Source organism: Lepisosteus platostomus, chromosome 2, assembly GCF_059453375.1.
Source record: "Lepisosteus platostomus isolate fLepPlt1 chromosome 2, fLepPlt1.hap1, whole genome shotgun sequence".
NCBI lineage: Eukaryota > Metazoa > Chordata > Actinopteri > Semionotiformes > Lepisosteidae > Lepisosteus > Lepisosteus platostomus.
The window spans coordinates 23,480,810-23,501,437 of NC_142612.1; the positions used below are offsets into that span (position 1 = coordinate 23,480,810).

Sequence of the window (20,628 nt, forward strand, 5' to 3'; positions counted from 1 at the left end):
ATTATAATAATAGTTCTATTATACGTCTTAACTTTTTTAAAGTACATTTCCCCAATAAGACCATCTTACCCGCCCCCTTGTTTTTAACAACTCCGTTTTTAGTGTACTTCAGCCTATAGAAGCATAAGACAACAAGCACATTCCCAATTCCCCCCCCAAAATTATAGTATTATATTATAGCTGGTGAGAATTGTCACTATAAAATATCAGTGGCTGTCAATTTACCAAATTATAATTACTGTATATAATATTGTGTCTGTGCAGCACTATACTTAATGTTTATAAAACGAACTATATAGCTGCATCATTTAAAAATCGCGTATGATTTAAATATAATAAGTATTAAACCTTAAAAAACAATACATTTTAAATATTGTGAAAAATAAATGCATACAACCACTTTATAGTTAAAGAACACTCTGCACTAAAGTTATATTGTAAACATAATCATACAACCTATGAACCTGTACCATTGGCATAAGATCACAAAATGTATCCTTACTTTGTTACGTGTAAAAAAAAAAGTGCTTTTATTTTTCGGGATTTTTTTCCCCTTGGGTAAGTGTAGGCTTCTGTTCATCTTCATAAGATGCAACATAAGCCTACATTAATTTTACTATTATTAAATTTACTTTAAAAATAAAATAATTGTGAACAATTGTGCAAATTGAAATACTGCCCCTTTAAAAACGTTAAATTTCAGTCTGCCTAGACAAAAATAGAGTAGAAGTTCTTACCCACACAACATTGTTCCTTTCTCTGTAGCCAAAAGCCAAACAAAAGCAATAAATACGTTGGTTTTCTCCGGTCTACAGCTGTGGCCAGTTTTCATCAGCCCTTTCTCAACAAAACCCCGTTAGCTGTCTGAAAATATTGCATTTTATATAACCAAAAGCCGATTAATATTGCATCACCTGTATTTAACATTTCATTTTAAGCACATGAAAACGGAATGGTTCGAAATATTTTTAGCAAATATCAGATATAAGAAAAAAATAAATTGCAGGTTAGTTGGTCAGTCTAAATAAATAAACCTTGAAGTTTAAATGTTTTTTTTTCTTTGATGTGAGAAGAAGCCATGATCATGTTCACTTTAAATTATTCTGACACTGTTCGGAGACAGGCAGGTCTCAGCCTTCATTAAATGTTTATTGTCAACACTTCACTGAAAAAGAACAAAAAAAAAATCCCCGTGTATGCAAGTTTCCGGGACTAAACGTTTTAAAGTTACAGTATTTCAGTTCGTCTGGTACGAAGACACATTACCCGAGGTTTTGTGATGCGCCTTTTCTCATTAGATAAGTCGTATAAGCGATCTATCAGAGTCATTCATGATACATAATGTTGCGAAATAAATAACAAAGAGATGTATACATTCTTTATAAAGCAGATTATGCTGACACATGAGATCAAGTTTTTAATTAGCTTCTTGTTATAACTCCGTTTATTAATTTTCTAAGTCTCAATCCATGAATTATTTAAAATCCCTAATTACGTGTATTTCAATTTACTCATATTGCCAATGCTTAATTAAACGTGCCTGTAAACTGTTAAAGACAATGTGAATTTTTATTAGTAGTAGTAATAATAGACGCATTCAGTCTTTGTTGCATAAAAAGTCAACTTTATTTTTCATATTCTCTGATATAACAGTGCCCTTTTAGAAAAAGATAACTGTCTACCGCATTAAATAAAGGAGTTTGCTGTTTATAACTTAAGGAAATGTATTCAATGCGAAAGGAAAAAGTAACAGTATTGCCCCGGTTCTCTTAAGACAGAAGTACTGGTAATATCACAGGAGAGTAAAAAAATCAATAGTATCATGGCAATGGGTGTCTATTATTCATTTGTGATGGTCTTATCTAAGTTGAAAGCATTTGGCGAACAAGTGTTACACAGAAATTCCATAAGTCCTCTGTTCTAGGCTGCAGGCTTTACTTCCCCAGTCACAACGAAACAACAATAAACATGTCTTCAGTACTTCCATAAAACTAAAATTAAAATTGAAAGTTACGAAAACTAGAATTGTCTTATATTGACTAGAGGCGTGACAGTAAAAAGTAATTTGAATTCGTGTTTAAGTGTAGCCGTAATGGACGTTATTCGTGTTCATTTACCTCATACTATAACTTTTTTGATCATGAGTACTATGCGAGGGAAATAATTAATATGAAGTTCTTGTTCGGTCAGTTACTAAGTGTAATAATAAATTCATAACAAATTAATATAGGTTAATATGATTCTAACACCTCATGCAGTTACAATTCTGCAATAAAAGTTACCTGTTATTTAAAATATTTATGAATATCATGTGGTAATCGTGTAATCATCTAGAGTTTATATCACCACATTTTTTTTTAATTTCTGAACTAATTTTAATTTAAAAGAGCGATTCGATTGACGTAAGCCTTTGTCACATCATTGCATTTTCCCCATTGTTCTTAATTCAACATATTACGTTACTAATTAAGTAATTTGGGGTTACCTACACAGAAAATTGAAAAAGAAGGATATTATGTACTGTATATGGTACACACATTTATAAAATGTTAATTTAAAATAAATAGTTTCAGGCCTTATTGATTATCGTCCGAAACACATTAAATCAAATTATTTTTTAATAAGTTGAACTTTGTGTATTTTTTCAGTAATTTGTTCTAATAAACGTGTTCTATTAAACTTTATATATTTTAACAGCTTGATTCCTTCGATTTTTAAATCCTAAACGTTTTTTGAAATACAGAATTATTCACTTCGAATCAGTAGGTGGCATCCTTCCCGTTACTAATATTAATATTGTAAATGTGAACGGAATCACCACAAGCAACTTAATAGGCTTCACACAACTAAGCCTTCTAACCCATATTGCTCATTTTAACCGGATCCATTAATAAATGCAATTATAGCCAATATCGTGGTAATAATATGTAATAAACATATGAAACTGCGGATGTAATCACAAAAGACAACTTGTACTATAAAATACTGTCATGTTGTGCAATATAATTGGGTGCATTTTAATAATAATTTGTGTTTATTTTTAAAACAGCCGCAAAAACTGATAATAATCATAGTATCAAAGAAGAAAAATGTTAGAATTTCACTCAATAACTGAAATGGCTTTGTTTCATTTTTTCTTCATTTATTTTTAAGAGTGCTGGGACACATCTCCCTGTTGTTGTATTTGGCTTACAGAAATAATTTAATATAAATAAAAATAAGAAAACACAACGAAGGAGAAAGCTCAGCAAACATACAGTGGACAGTTATGGAACAGTGAGACAATTCATGATGCACATGTGGCCGCAGTTTGTAAACATACTTGTGCACAAAATAAAATGTTACTTACACAGCTTTTTTAACAATCAACACGACAAATAACGTTGTGTTTTTATGTGAAAACAGGCAGTAAACAGTGAATTACACCATCCACAAAGGTCTACCAGTAGTCTATTTAGTGCTTAATTATTTCAATGCATAGAATGTTTGCACTGCAAACCATAATATACAAGAAAATATTTCAGTTTTTACCAGAATCGCTTTGTATACAAGTATACCTTCTTTAATTCATGCGAGATTTATTTTCTAAGAGCTATATTTAGGATAAATAAATTTTCATTAAAAGCCAATACCTTAAATATATTTCAAATTTGAAACAAAATGGGATTTACCTTCTGAGCTCTGATCACGTGTCATATATATATACAAAACATATTCAACATATTTAACATAATATAAAATAACGGTGGGTTTCAGTGCAAATTAAAAATAAAACAGTGGTGACCATTAACGTTAATTACACATCAAGAAGTTAAACGTATCTCATTTTGATAAAGAAATCATGCAGACTTTGAAAATAAATATAGATTATAAAGACTGAATTATATATTTCTGAGTTTGTTTTTAAACTTTTGAATCATTTGGGTTCCTTGTAATTTTTTAGTAATTAAACTTACAGGAGTATAAGGAAAAGTTGGGGCCAGCATTCGATAGATTTCTAAATCAGTAAAACACGGCACATCCCAGATGTCATCAAAATTCAAAATAATAACTCACCCTTTGAAGATAAATAATGAGGTAACCTTTGAATGGCTGTTTTGTCTTTTTAAATAAACGTGACTGAGCAGACTTTACTGATAACTAAATGTAATTAAACACCAATTAACTCTCATTGTACAATGATTTTCCAAAGGCAATAACTAGTGTAGATCAGCTTTTTTTCCTCTTATCTCTATTCAACCGAGAAAGAAGACGAACTTAATTACCTGTTATTTGCATACTTCACATTCACCAATAACGTGAAAAAATCAATGAAAAATTATGAAGCCTCATAAAATTGGTGATTACCACATCACCCCACCATGTTCATTTTTAAAGCTTCCATTAATAAAAGAAGCAAAGACCGAATATGATGTTGATTTGTATGTTCCTTGGTCCCCAAATAATGTCTTTCAATAAAGTCTTTTTAACCAGCTAATGTGTTGCAGAAAATTTCAGTCTTTTTTGTTTCTGTCTTTGATTACAAAACCATACTCGCACAACATTCTTTTTGAGGTCCAATTTTTCTGCAATAGCCGCTATCTTCTCTGACGATGGACGAGGTTGAACTGCAAAGTAAGCTTCTAGAGATCTTTTTTCTGGAGCAGCGATCGAGGTCCTCTTGCGTTTCTTTTCTCCACCGTTAAAAATGTCAGGTTTGCTCATTTTCTCTCTCTGGGCCCCCTCCGCCTCTTCCAGCCAAGCTTGAAGAATGGGCTTAAGAGCTATCATGTTATTATGTGACAGCGTTAACGACTCAAATCTACATATAGTACTTTGGCTGAGAGAGCCCACACCGGGAATCTTTAGGTTAGCCAAGGCCGCTCCAACGTCCGCCTGTGTCACTCCCAGCTTGATTCTCCTTTGCTTGAATCGCTCTGCAAAAGCTTCTAACTCCCTAGGATCTGTGTCCGAATCATTGATAGAAGGAAGTCCGTTATTTGTGAGTCCTGAAGCACCTTGAGTGCCTCCGTGGTGACCAGGTAAGAGCCCGTGATGGGTGAGAGGTGAATTCATGTTAATAGCAGCCTGGTGAGAAAGATGGCTCAAACCGTGCATGTGTGAGTGCGGATGGGCTGAAGTAGAAATCAAACTTCCACCTCCACCTCCTCCACCACCTCCAGTACCGTCGTGTCCGCTGGTCATCAAGGTCAGTGAAGGCGAGGTGATATGGTCCATGAGGTCTGGGGGTTCTAAATTTTGATGGTGGTGGTGATGGTGGTGATGGTGGTGATGGGCAAGGGGAACGGTGGAGGTTGAGGTGCATGGCACGCTGTTCATCGTGTGGTAAGTAGCGTCGGGTTTGAAAGGATGGGTCTTGCCCTGAGACACTGCGATATCCACTGCTGCGAGAGCTTCCGCGCGGGCAAGGAGAGTTTCATCCAAACTAGCGAAGATATTACTCTGCAACTGCAATCAAAAAGAAAGGAGAAAAAAAAAACAGAAGAACAAATGGATATGTTACTCTCAGCTGGGGAATACTGTCAACACATAACACATAAAGAAAATTCCTTTTAGAAGCTCAAGTCATAAAAATTAATACAAAAAGGGATGAAGTCTGAGCCTTCTGTGGATATGCTTTCAAAAAAGATCACAGGCATTCAGATGATTGCCGAGGAATACATGAAAAAAACATTAAGCGCAGCTTGTCAAAATGTGCCTTGCAGCGCTCTTTATTATTACACACATGCATACTGCTCTGATATAGAAAGGGACGCAAAGATAAGTTCAGTTCATTTACCTGTGGAGTTGGCAGACAGGCTCTCCTTATTGCCTCAGAGCTGGAATGCAGAGAGGTATACTTGGGTTCAGGTAAGGTTGGATGCATGGCAAAATGTGGTTGTTTGCTGTTCATGGACATCATTTTTGCAGTCTCTTTAAAAAATAAATAAAAAGTCCACCCGAGAAGAATAAAATGTTCTTAACTTGTCCAGCAAAGCTACAATAGCTTGTAGTGCTCAGTGCAGCTTTGAGCCTTAAGATCATACAGAGCTGCCTGCAGTCTCTCACCCGCACTTATCTGTCTGCTGTTTCCTTGTGCTGGGATGAGAACAGCTCCTACACCTGAGCCCCTCAGATCTCGTCAAGCAAGCTCGGGTTCTCTCGCGAGACATAGAACAGTGGAGTCTGACAGACAACAGACGTTTCAAGCCCAGTTGCCTTTCGAAGAGCAGATCTATGGGCCGCTGCTCTCGAGCCGGAGATTATTATAGTGGAATATAAGGATCAACAAAGAGTAGGTTCAACACCTGTAGATTCAGAGCCTGCGCATTCGTTTACCTGTAATTCTGAAATTTGATTTGTAAAATGTTAAAAGATTGTCATGAAATAAATGTATTACAATTTGATTGGAAAATCAGTTTTCCGTTATTTTTTAAAAGTATTTGCACTGTTTCCATTTTGTCTAGTGGTGAGATGCATTAGTATGATGACAGAAAGGGAATACATTTTTTTTTCTTGGCAGAGCAATAGCATGCTTCTCATTCGCTGTGAAAAAAAAAATGTTTATGTGTGCATTTGCGTACTCGATTTTGTAAAACGCAAGATCCGATGCAATAACGATACAATAACTTTTTAAAACAATTTTTAGAATACACGTTCATCGAGAAACGTGTTGAATGAATGGACAACTTAAAAGGGCACAATTGCTTTCAAATGAATTTAAGTTCTTTGCTTTATGTTGCAGCAATTTACGAAAACAAGTGTTCGCAGATAATTTTTCAGGTGCCAATTGATATTTTATACATTAATATTATTTAACTAGACAGACTGTGTAGCAAAATAAACGAGCCCTTAAAACATTCACCGATTGAAGATTTAAAATTGTTATTATTTTATTACTAAATCATACTCAATGACGGAATTAATTGAAGTTAAACGTGGTGACACAAAACTAATAAATGATGTGTTAGGGGTGACTGAAAATGTTTGGCATAGCATCATACATAATTGTAGGGACCTTATTAAACTCCTACCTACAGTGTCCAGATGGGATTTGCCTGTGTGTGAAGTGCATACACATTCTTATAGTATTATATATTTTCAATCGGGATCAGAGCAATCATTCTGCCGCTATAGAACAATGCTCTATAGTTTAAGGGTGTGGGTTAGGCAAAGGAAAAACTACAGCCAATAAAAAAACGATTTAAGTATACTCTGTTTTCAACCGCAATTATTGCATTAAAGATCAGGGGTAACGGACTCAGCTATTTCATAAAGCCATTCCAAACCTTTAAATAGTAACAGGATGAACCTCTTAAACACTAGCAATTGTATACCATGGAAAACAAACATAAAATGACAAATAAGGCCATAACGTATTCTCTACTATTGTTTAATTGCAATAATCTGAAATTATTTTACAATTATGTATGCACTGTTCTAAATGCAATCTATCGTATAACGTTCAAAAGCAACTGTGCTTCATAAATACGTGAGGCAAATAATACAATCTCGTGGTTTTTTTAGATATGCTTACATGATTAACGAACAAAAGTCGGCAAATCAGACTAGACTGAAGTTCGTTCTTAGATCTTTTTATTAACAGTCGTTTTACAATTAAAATGCAAGCCACCTTCATTACAAATGGTAAAATCGCGTTAAAATTATTTGGTACATTTCTCAACACCAGTTATACAGCTTAAATATGTGTTCTACTATAAAATAACTGCTTTTGTACTTTTAGGACGTATTCTAAATCATTTACTAATGATGCTTGAATTGAAGATGCTGCACTAATATCTAGTTAATATCTAGCTAATGAAATTAAATACATATTGCATTTTTAATGTTTCATACTAGTTAAAAATGTTTCACTATAGCGACAGTCTAACACTTGGCGCAATGTTTAAAAAAACTCCCATTTTTAAGTCTTTCTTCCCAGTGCACAATGTGTACAACTTTGCTGTACATTTTTATATAATACAGTATATGCTTATCCCTTCAATGGGTTATGTATGAATAGACAAAAAGTATTTTCGTGTCATAATAAAAAGTATTCTACACAAACACAATATACTTCCAGAACTCCTAGTGTTGTAATTTCCAACAACACAATTGTTTTACACAAGTGTTAAAATGTATGATTGAACATTTTTTTTCTTTGTAATGTGATCTCTAATGCAAGCATCCGGTAATTTAATACTCCCATATATCTGCATTGCAGTTCTTATACTAGTGTTTATATGTACGATCTAATTTTTAAATATGTAGGCGGTAATCAACGAGGTTGATATTGATAGCACAGATCATTTTACTTTCTTATCTACAGGTAAGCTATAATTTATTGTTAGAACTAGTTTGGAAACAATAACATTTCTAACATGACTAAACGTAATTCTTAACTGCGTATTCATATGAAAGACACTGAAAATAATATTCAAGTTTTAGTCAGAACAACATCACGCATTTGACTCTTCACAGAGGTGTCAGGAACCTTTGCCTTGTTGCCATGTAGCACAATGCACTGATTTATTATAAAATTTTAACGAAATCATGTATATTTTACAAGCCTTTAATCACTGCATGAAAATTTAATCCACGAATTGTAGTGCGGTTAAATAAATGAAGTGTTAATTCATTAGTATTAATTAATTTTTTAAAAGACTGTGTACAAGGTTATGGTGGAAATGAGATTCATTTTTTTTTCGTTTTCCTTTAGTAATGACGGTTTAATGATAAGGTGTACAAACTTAAACCTGCGGTGTAGGAATCTGTTGGAGGTCGAATTTCGACTATTTACTGTACACTGGATTATTAGTAGTAAAAGCTTGATTCAAAAACAAAATTCTGGAAGAACAGCGTGGCTACATTACTATACAAAAATCTTATGACTGGACATACAGCTTAATAATAAATTTTAAAAGAAATTTACAAATTAAATAATTCAAATTAAAAGAAAATACGACAGTGCAGCTAGAAATAAAGCTTAGAAACAAATTATTACTATCTGGGTACTGAAGTTACTTTTGCATTGTACTGTCCATAGGCAACACTGCTATTAGATTAAGGTTTCCTCAAACCAGGCAAAAGTTGGTATACTGTCCATTGTCTTTAACATTCATAGCTTCACTTCCCGAAGTGTCCGGTAGTTCCACGATGTTTTTATATTGTGTGAAGAAAACGCACTCTAGTCTTTTGGGGGACGGGGTTCTGGGCATACAGTATATCAGAACACTAGTCTGTAAGAATTTCAAGAGGATAGTGTAAATCCCAGATGAAAAACACCACATGAAAAGTAGCTATGGACATTAAATGCATTTTGTTCCATCAAAAAATAACTTCTTCAAAGTTATTGCCAAAACTTATTGTATTTTTATAACTTAAATACACGATTATACAGTTGCAAATGGGGCTTACCTGGTGTTAAAAAGATCCTTTTCCACTGAATGATCAAAATCAATAGAATACTGTATATTCCTACAGCGTTTACTGTGAACTACTTTGTAAAACGTAGTCAACAACAAACTTTAAAAGGCTAGGACAATTCATCACATTTTAACAACCAGATAAACAACTATAAAAATTCACAGGAAAGTCAGCTAAGGTTTACTCAGAGTAGTCATTATTTCTATGATAATACTATTTTACAAAGCATGGCAGCACGCTCGACAAAGTTCAAGTTGAAAACAACATAAAAATTCTAAACTGAACTCAATAATTACACTTTAAATCACAAAAGAGCACCAATTTCTCAGTAGGTTTAAGACATACAGTAGGTTAGGAAAGACACACCTTGAAAAAAGAACATTGGGTATCATGTAGTCAGCTGCGAGATCGAACATAGTTGAGAATTATATGCCAAGGGTGACTATTTGCATTTAGAAAATAATATTAATTTTAATCCTTTAGGGAACACATGTACCTCTCTGTTTTGTCTGGTAGCAAATGTGTAATTATATGACTTAAAAAGTTACCAATCTGTCAGTAAAATTCCACTCAATTATGCATTCTGCCTAAAGAGTTTAAGTAGTCCTATAACATTTTTTGTAACATTTAACAACACCATTTATAGATGCCTATTTAGAGAATCTTTTTTCTCTAATTTAATGAAAAATCATCCATTTTCTATCCATTTTATTCAGTATAGGGTCATGGGGAAGCCGGAGCCTATCCCGGCAAGTGACAGGTGCAAGAACTGGTGTTTGGGACACCAGTCCATCACATGGTAGTCACAGACACACGAACCCAATCACACCTAGGGCCAATTTTCCCAGAAACCAGTTAACAGAACATTAACTGTGGGGTGCTAATCTACCAGTGAATCCTGCTGGGGCTGGTACTGACCAGATTGGACAAAGTGACACAGTACTTGCTTTGGCTGCTGGTGTCCCTAATGAAACAGACTGTGGAACATGAAAACACTCTCATCCAGCACAACACAGAGTGGGGAGTGAGGGAGCTGGAAGAGGATCCTTGCAAACTTCAGAGGGAGTATGAAATGTAACATAACCAAATGCGGCTTCTCCCCAGCGAAGGAGTGCTGAAAGGGACTATGGACCCTGTTCAGAGACTAAGGAGGAAAAACCTGTTTCTCTGAACTTCCACAGAGGATTGGATGACACCAGTTTCAGAGCCATGACGGGAAAAGGGCATGGACATCAGCAAGTGGTGGGGCTTCAAGGGACTCTTATTGTGCAAATCCAACCCCAGCAACCACTTGCACAGGTTGAAAAAGGACAATCACCCAATTTAGAGTGTTTCTTTAACTGAGCAGTTTTTATGGTTTGTTAAGAGTGTGTAGTCATTGTAAGATGTAAACTGTGAAATAAACTTTATGTTGTTAATAATGTCTTTGAACTGTGGGAGGAGCACAAATACTGGGAGAACACACAGACCCCACACAGATAGCACCCCAGGTCCAGAACTGAACCCAGAGACCTCACACTGCAAGGCACTGTGCTGTCCATATGAAGAGCTATAACTGTCAAAAACATTACACTTTTATATCACTTGAAAATTAAATTTGTATACACTGGATAAGTAGTTTTACTTTTAACTAAGAAAATGCATAGTTTTCATAACTACATCAATTTACATAACTGGATATGTGGAGATTCACATTATGCTTAAAAATCAGAAAAATAAACAGTTGTACAATATTTTTTCTATATTATTAGCCTAATTCACTCTAACTGCCTCATAAAATTGAAACATTTCTTTGATTTTTTCTTGTAAATTCCATATAGCTAATGAGGTTTAGGAAAAAAACATTTCACATATAACTTTTTTTCAATACCTTTCATTTAGGCCCTTAAAAGGTATGCAACATCATCTCTTAGTAAAGTCTAAAAAATGATACACCAAGACATGATTTCAATGACAGATTTGACACAGTCAATACAGAACAGCAATATATTAAACATAATAGATTGTACTAACAAAAAGCACTGTAATATGCTACTCTGTTTACACTGTCTTTGAAAGATTAAAAAATGGGGAAATTTTTTAAATGTCCTTTTATTCAGAAAATATTAAAAAATATACAACTATTGTCAAACAGAATCAATCAGCAAGAAAATTGCTTAAACTTTCATGTTTTATATCCCTTGAAAGATTCATAGATTTATCGTACAATTGCATGTCAAAAATGTCTTTTTCACAACAGTATGAAGACAGAGTCATCCATTCTACTATATTATCTAGATTCGTCATTCAAGACTAACAGTTTGGAAGCAAAAATGAAACTGTACATTGTGTCTTTCTATGTGTACAAGCTACGTATATACAGCATAAATATTTTAAATTTAATTAAAAAGAGAATGTCATGCTTTCACATATTTTATACATACAAATACCAATGATATGGCAAGACCTTAACTCAAAACACTAATTGTGGGAACCGATACTTAAACTCTTCTTTATTCTTTCAAAACAGCGATAAGCATCAGTTTAGTTGCCATAAAACAGAATGTATAGAAAATCAGATGTGAACTTTTAACATGACTAAAGTTACTGCTCAAAAGTATTATAGATAGATGGGACAAAAAATCCAACCTTTCATTTTTCACACTTAGAGATTTTAGAGGGACTTGCTATGTGAAAAGCTTTCATAGATTTTCTTTTTATCAGTTGACTAGTGCTGTCATTTGACTCTGTTCTATTTACACTTTCAGATTTCACTGAACTAACAATTGGGAAGAGATCCTCAGTCTGATTGTGGTGAGCTTCAGTTGAATTAGAAGAGGACGATGATCCAGGCTTGACCTCCTGAGAAGATTCATGGAGGTCAAACAGCAAGTCAAATGACATTTCATCCGATTGTGAAGAACCTTGTTTCATCTGAAGACTGTTGACCCATGTATCCTCATCACCAGATGAGCAAGACTCTTCTTTCATTTGAAGAACTTCTAAATGTTTGTTGGACTTGGAGAGTGGTTTACTGCTGGTTATACTTTCACTTATTTCTTCAGAGCATGATGCAACATGTTGGTTCTTTCTCATCTTTTGCTCACGTCTTGTATTTACTTCATTCAAAGGTTCAACACAAGCCAGCTCTGATATTAAAGGAGTATCAAGGTCAGTGGACTCTTTTGACAAAGAGAAATGAGAGCACCTGCTGCTTTCAGATTCAGATATCATAGAGTCCAATTCACAGATTTTATCAAGATAGGCAGCATCCATGGAAGCCTCACTGGACATTCCTATGTGGTTTGCTTTAGTAATATCATGAAAAGGTCTGCCAAAGATTTGTTTGCTTTTACTTCGTCCGTTATTGGCCTGCTCCCCAGTTTGAGTTGGACATGCCTGTCCTGAGCCCTTAGTGCCAAGATGACAAGTTCCCCAAAACACTGGCATTGTAGCTACAGCTTGCGTTTTACATTCTACAGGTATGGTGGCATCTAAAACATGGTTTTCTGTAGTTTCATTCTGTACATCAGACAAAGTATTAGAACTGAAATCATCAAAGCAAAGTTTTCGTAGGTAGGATAAAGGCTTGCTGCTAGTCTTTTGACTGCAATCATTTGGGCTGTTTAAACTGAGAAAACTAAAAGATGAAGAAGGAGTATATGGAACAGAGAGATCAAGATCTAAACTATTTCTTTCTTTCGTTTGTGTACCATTTTCACAGCTCTCCCTCTTTTTATGTAAAATGGCAGACATATTACTTTCTGTAGCTGTAGTTGAAAAAAATCTGCGGGATCCTAATATTTTTTCACTTTTCATATCCAAATCTATACATTCAGGTGTATTCTCCATATCATTAATTGCTTTTCTGTTAGTCTTGGTATTATTCTTTTGACTTTCATTGTTCCAAATTAGCAACTGTTTACTGCAGACCTCTTTTTCTTCAAGTTGAGAATGTGCAATACTTACGTTAACAACCTCACAAGAATCCCCCCCCTTGTCCTTTTCATCTAACTTTCTCTCCATGTCTGATACATGTGCCTCCAACTCCTCTATGTACTTATCACTTCTTTCAAGGGCTCTTCTCAGATGGCTTGAATCACGTTCATGCTGATCAATTTTTGCCTCCAATGCTGCTACCGTGAACCTGCCAAACCTGTTTAAAGTAAAATGATACATCTTATCTATCATGAAAACTGATAATATGCATAACACAGTAACAAAAAAAGTCCATCATTGGAATTTTCAATTAAAAAAACTCCAAAGGTGTCGAGAGAAATGTGCAAAAAGAGAAAGGGTTTAAAATCAACAATGAAAAAAAAAAAATACACATGAATTATTGAAAGACCGCTAACAATTATCAATATACTTGAGGAGGAGATGAAATGGAGGCTCCCCCTCACCCCCCAAAAATCTATAAATGAGCTCTAGTTCAACTTTTATAATGATATTCCATAAAAAAAAATGTCCAAACCATAGCTTTAACAAAGATTGAGCATAATTGACGCTCACTGTTGTAACATCTGAAAACAACTTTATTGTTCTATGTTAATGAGCAGGAACGTATTCTTTAAAAACAATTATCTTGATATTAAGCAATAGCAAATAAAATGTGCAACAAATTTAAATAATAAATAATATATGGTATGTACAGTGCCTTGCGAAAGTATTCGGCCCCCTTGAACTTTTCAACCTTTTGCCACATTTCAGGCTTCAAACATAAAGATATAAATTTTTTATTTTATGTGAAGAATCACCAACAAGTGGGACACAATTGTGAAGTGGAACGAAATCTATTGGATTTTTGAAACTTTTTTAACTAATAAAAAAATGAAAAGTGGGGCGTGCAAAATTATTCGGCCCCTTTACTTTCAGTGCAGCAAACTCACTCCAGAAGTTCAGCGAGGATCTCTGAATGATCCAATGTTGTCCTAAATGACTGATGGTGATAAATAGAATCCACCTGTGTGTAATCAAGTCTCTGTATAAATGCACCTGCTCTGTGATAGTCTCAAGGTTCTGTTGAAAGCGCAGAGAGCATCATGAAGACCAAGGAACACACCAGGCAGGTCCGTAATACTGTTGTGGAGAAGTTTAAAGCCGGATTTGGATACAAAAAGATTTCCCAAGCTTCAAACATCCCAAGGAGCACTGTGCAAGCGATCATCTTGAAATGGAAGGAGTATCAGACCACTGCAAATCTACCAAGACCTGGCCGTCCCTCTAAACTTTCAGCTCAGACAAGGAGAAGACTGATCAGAGATGCAGCCAAGAGGCCCATGATCACTCTGGATGAACTGCAGAGAACTACAGCTGAGGTGGGAGAGTCTGTCCATAGGACAACAATCAGTCTTACACTGCACAAATCTGGCCTTTATGGAAGAGTGGCAAGAAGAAAGCCATTTCTCAAAGATATCCATAAAAAGTCTCGTCTAAAGTTTGCCACAAGCCACCTGGGAGACACCCCAAACATGTGGAAGAAGGTGCTCTGGTCAGATGAAACCAAAATCGAACTTTTTGGCCACAATGCAAAACGATATGTTTGGCGTAAAAGCAACACAGCTCATCACCCTCAACACACCATCCCCACTGTCAAACATGGTGGTGGCAGCATCATGGTTTGGGCCTGCTTTTCTTCAGCAGGGACAGGGAAGATGGTTAAAATTGAGGGGAAGATGGATGCAGCCAAATACAGGACCATTCTGGATGAAAACCTGTTGGAGTCTGCAAAAGACCTGAAACTGGGACGGAGATTTATCTTCCAACAAGACAATGATCCCAAACATACAGCAAAATCTACAAAGGAATGGTTCACAAATAAACGTATCCAGGTGTTTGAATGGCCAAGTCAAAGTCCAGACCTGAATCCAATCGAGAATCTGTGGAAAGAGCTGAAAACTGCTGTTCACAAACGCTCTCCATCCAACCTCACTGAGCTCGAGCTGTTTTGCAAGGAAGAATGGGCAAGAATTTCAGTCTCTCGATGTGCAAAACTGATAGAGACATACCCCAAGCAACTTGCAGCTGTAATCGCAGCAAAAGGTGGCTCTACAAAGTATTAACGCAAGGGGGCCGAATAATTTTGCACGCCCCACTTTTCATTTTTTTATTAGTTAAAAAAGTTTCAAAAATCCAATAGATTTCGTTCCACTTCACAATTGTGTCCCACTTGTTGGTGATTCTTCACATAAAATAAAAAATTTATATCTTTATGTTTGAAGCCTGAAATGTGGCAAAAGGTTGAAAAGTTCAAGGGGGCCGAATACTTTCGCAAGGCACTGTAACTCTTAATGGAGAAATTATCCATTAAAAGTGTTAAAATCATTAACAGGATATCTGAGAAATAGATGACATACATCATAAAAACAATTAAGGGAGATGTGAAACAACTGCAGTTAAAAATGTATGCATTCATGGATAATTACAATAACTTGAAAACAATGGATGATGTTATACATGTGGCTTAGCATCAGACATTTGAGAACAGTACCCCACACAATAAATAGTGAAAGACTTATTTTTATTTCTGCCTGACAAAGAATATTTGTCATATTGCAATAAATTTTAAATAAGAACAGGATAACATACTTTTGAGGAGATCTGTTTTCCACCTCTGCTTTCAGGTGCAGATTGTCTCTAACAAGATCGATGTTTTGAGCTCTCAGGTTCTTGTTTGCCTAAGGAATAAAGTTTACATATAATTTTTTAAGGAAGCTGCAATATTACTTAAACTTAACAATAACTGACATTTATAATATTAATTTTGCCATATAATTATACAAAATATTGAACTACAACAGATATGCAACTGCTAAACATTACCTCTTTCAGTTTCTCCATATCTGATTTCACTTTCTCATAAATGTCAGCTGCTGCTTTGAGTTTATTTTCCCATTCCTTCAGCATATTGGGGTCATCTCTCTTGTCCTCACCTTTCTGCTTGCAGTCTCCATTTTTATGAGGTAAAGATAAGGTTGAAGGATCTAGTACAGTTTTCAACTGTGACTCAAAGCGTATGTTTTTGTTTCTTAGATCCTCATTTTCTTTTTGGAGAGCCTCTATTTCATCCTAAATCACAGGAAATAGAAACCATCAAAATGTTATCTTTGAGTTCTTGAGTGAAATGTAAAAGTGCATATTTCTTTCTTTCTTTTCAACATTGTAACAGAATTTGTACAACATTTCAGTTGAGGTTTTTGAATAAAAGCACTTTGAGGGAAGGTAGCTCTGTGGCTAAGGATCTGTGCCTGTGACTGGAAGGTTGCCGGTTCAAATCCCGCAGCCGGCAGAGGAATCCTACTCCATTGGGCCCCTGAACAAGGCCCTTAACCCCAACTGCTCCAGGGCCGCTGTACAATGGCTGACCCTGCGCTCTGACCCCAAGCTTCTCTCCCTGTCTGTATTTCTGTGTCTCATGGAGAGCAAGTTGGGGTATGTGAAAAGACAAATTCCTAATGCAAGAAATTGTATAGGGCTAATAAAGCAACATTATCACATTAGTTTAAGTTTTAAGATTATGTTTTGAACAAAAATTATTTTCTTTTATTTGAAAGTTACCTCACATTCCTTCAGAAGTAGCTCAAATCTGGTTTTCCGAAGATGCTTTCTAACAGATTGGCTGTCATTACATTCACTCTCATTGGTAGCTCCTGAAACGGTAAATTAACAGTAACCAATATTTTAGCACCAAAAGTAATGCAGGATATTACAGCTACAATAATAATTTCTCAATAGTGATTTGAGTATTCTCCTTTTAAGCTTGAAGGAAGTTTAAGATGAAATAAAGTAGTAATTTAAATATGAAGAGTAAACGCTTTACTCAACATCCAAATGTTGAGTTACATACCATACTTAAGATACTCCATGCAAAAAGGAGTTCACATATGTCACTATTGGGGAACTATAATGAGATAACAAGAATTTACATTATCTGATTTACATTTTATGATTTTCTTTGTGTTAACTTGTCATTTATGTATATACTTTCTCCTGCCAAATAAGATGTATGCTTTGTTTCAGAACTGTTGCAGAGAACTGTTTGGCTCAATCTATACAGCTAAGAACAAGTGAGGTTTAAAATGTCTTTGGTGTAACCACACATGTGTACTGTAAATCACACATAATGAATGCCTAAATACAACATTAAACTGTTTATAACAAGCTTTTTATGCTGAAGTGCATGTACCTCTGCATGTAGGAAGATTAAAAATTCAGCAAATAGAACTGCAAGATGTGTTTATAACAGTAAGGTTAGCATAAAATTTCATTCAATCTGAAAAAAATCTAGAAAACCTTAAAGCACTTTTCTATTACGGCTTCCTATTAGATATGTAAGAACATCGCAGAAGTTCAATGTCCCCAGACTCAGCCAGCTGCAATAAAGTTTTAATATGCCTGAAAACAGATAATTTAGGAACATGTAGCCACTAATCCATAGACAGAAACAATAAGATGCATTAAAAGGCAACAAAACTATTGAAGCCAAAATTGTTTGTAATGCCTTTTACTATATATATTTTTTTATCATTACCAGTGTAGACACTTAAAGAGGAACTGCAGTCCCAATTTCTCATGCTTGTTATTAAACCTTGGTAACAAATTAAATTGACAGTTTTGCATAATTTTACAACTTCAAATTAAGCACAGAATTGTGAACTTTTTGAAAGTACTATATTGTCACCATGTAGTCACAAACAGCTGGTTTCACCGTGGGCGAGAGAGTTTCTGAGAATTGTGAATTAAACCAGCCCTTCCTTCTCACTACTCACTGTAATGACTAATGTAAAGCAAGATACGAGCGAGTAAGTAAAGGTTGCACAGCAGACATTTCACCACAGAAATTTTCCAATGTGATCTGCATGCAGAGTTAACAAGTAGTATTTGTCTGCAAAACTGTCTCAAAGCCGAGAGCAATATTTCTACTAGACTAAAAGAGATTTGTATGCAAGCCTGCTTGTTTACAATATAATATGGCAGACAATTGCAGTCAATGATGGCAATATGGCACTGCGCAAACCTGAAAATGTAATCTATTTTGTGATGTAAGCGGCCCAGTTAAAATGCACAAAATGTAGTCTTTTGACCATTCAGCTATTTCTGAACTGCAGTATATGCATGTTGTGGAAATACAGGCACGGTGTGCATATATTTGGCACTTAAGTTACATATTCGAAAATAAATCTTGCCAAATTATAATATCAGGTTGTATTTATGGATAAAACACATTAAATGTTATGACAAACTTATTGCTTTTAGTAAGGCATTAATAATACTTGCAGTAAGTCAGACAATGTGAAGCTAACACAATAGCCATGAAACATAAAAAAGCAATTATTCGGACAACTTCCTATGGATGTTAGGAGGAAAGAAAATTATTTACTTTCAAACTCATATATGAGAATAGAAAATAGGTCAGGCAGCCATTTTGCCTGACCGAATATTTTTCTCTAAATCTGAAATTTATTGTTTTGAGGATTAAGCCGGCAATGTTTACAGTTGATGCCATAAAATGTTTTCAACAGTTTTTGGAGAAGGCAAAACAGATCAAGCAGCAATCCTGGTATACAAATCATCTAGAGTCTTTCATATGTTTAATACACAAACATTACATAAATTTACAGCCAAATAAATAATGCACGAAACTTCCTGATATCAAAATAATGTGAGATCACTCGCTACATACAGTAGTTTTTAAAAGAATGTTGTAACTTGGGCTGTATTTTTCCCCACTTTTGATTACACTTAGATTAGATTTAGTGTAGTGCTTGGCTGTCAATAAAACAGACCAGTCTGCCATCTTGGTTAATACAAGAAAAGTATGAAGCCATGTGACTGAAAATAGGAAGTTAAATGTCTCAACAGATCAAGTAGGTAGCTGCGTCAGCATCCGTATGCTGCAAATGAACAAGTTAAAGGTTTATTCCATGCTGACAGGAGAGAAAAGAACGTTTCGGCTGTGGAGACTTCTTAAGGTGTCAACACCCAGTGTCCACACCCAAAATGTTGTTTCCTTTCTTCTCTTTTCAGCATGGAATAAACCTTTAACGTGTTCCTTTGTCTTAATAGATATTTCATTTGCTATTGAGAAAAATAAAGACTGAAAAATACCTTAAGTGTCTTACCTATAATTTCTTTACACGGGTTTTCCGGAGTAATAGGAATCCTGCAAGTTGGGCACTGACTATTTTTCTTCAACCATACTTCAATGCACGTTGAACAAAAAACATGGTTGTTAATACAAATCACAGGATGCCGTACCTAGGACACAGTGCGAAATAATTTAACATCTTAAAATTGACAATGTTTAACACACAACGCATGGTTAAAGGTTTTAAATTGTCAAATAAAAGCGTTAATATAAATGGGTTTGGGTTTAAAAAACTCTTTCATGTTCTTAGTGCGGCAATGTACACGGCGAGGGTATGAAGTTTCATACGTAATACATTCACTTTGATTAAAAGCAAACAAATATAATAACAAGAAACAAACGGCTGCTTGTCTACCTTCATGCAATCATGCCAACAATTTTAGAAAATAAACAAAATAAGAGGTGCAGAACAGTACTTCAGCATTTTTTAGCTTTTTTATTCGGTGCATAACCACACAACGCAGCTCATACTATGACATTTCCGGCCGAATAAGCTTAATTAAACATACATGAGCTCAATCTAAAAAACTATGTACCTTTCCAAGACAAATCTGGCATGACATCGGTAACGTTAAAGAAAGAGTCACACTTTGAACACATTGAGCCATTATCTCCTTCAAAAACGGACACAAAAGCTTTCGCCACGGAAATCCTTCTATGAACGCAACCCACGGTAACTCACAAGCATAACCTTAAAACATCATGATTCTACGGAATGCTAAGACGGACAAACCATGTACTCGCGAGCTTTGTCGAAGATAACCGAAATGGCAAAAGTCAGTTCGAATAACATTTGAAATTACTGGTTCATTACGGTATAAGTGAACCTGCTTAGTGATTTACAGCTTTATCTTAATTCGGTACGTTTTGGTTGATTTTTGTCTGGTTTTATTTCCATTGTGGAGTTTTTTTCTTTTAATCCTGTTGACTGTGCTTTTGGTAACTAGTTTTCATAACTAGTTTTTAGATTTTTTTTCATAAAATTGTAGTACCAGCAGACCTATACTATTCAGTGCAGACGTCTCCACTACTTCATAAGCACTTTGAAAACTATTTTTGTCTGTTTTGATATCTAGCTGAGATACATACATTTAAGG

At 35.0% G+C, this 20,628-nt stretch overlaps 2 protein-coding genes across 2 annotated transcripts; both read right to left on the minus strand.

Moving 5' to 3' along the window:
- Positions 1 to 3,121: 3,121 nt before the first annotated feature.
- On the minus strand, positions 3,122 to 6,698 carry pou4f1 (POU class 4 homeobox 1). The gene is made up of 2 exons (XM_088603289.1): positions 5,780 to 6,698; positions 3,122 to 5,448 (listed from the first exon to the last, which is right to left on the minus strand). The coding sequence occupies exons 1-2, from the start codon at positions 5,900 to 5,902 to the stop codon at positions 4,474 to 4,476; spliced, it is 1,098 nt and encodes a 365-aa protein (XP_088459415.1). The 5' UTR covers positions 5,903 to 6,698; the 3' UTR covers positions 3,122 to 4,473.
- Positions 6,699 to 7,538: 840 nt separating this feature from the next.
- obi1 (ORC ubiquitin ligase 1) lies at positions 7,539 to 20,243 on the minus strand. The gene is made up of 6 exons (XM_088603316.1): positions 20,068 to 20,243; positions 19,506 to 19,641; positions 16,942 to 17,033; positions 16,207 to 16,452; positions 15,973 to 16,061; positions 7,539 to 13,540 (listed from the first exon to the last, which is right to left on the minus strand). The coding sequence occupies exons 1-6, from the start codon at positions 20,137 to 20,139 to the stop codon at positions 12,037 to 12,039; spliced, it is 2,139 nt and encodes a 712-aa protein (XP_088459442.1). The 5' UTR covers positions 20,140 to 20,243; the 3' UTR covers positions 7,539 to 12,036.
- Positions 20,244 to 20,628: the final 385 nt, after the last annotated feature.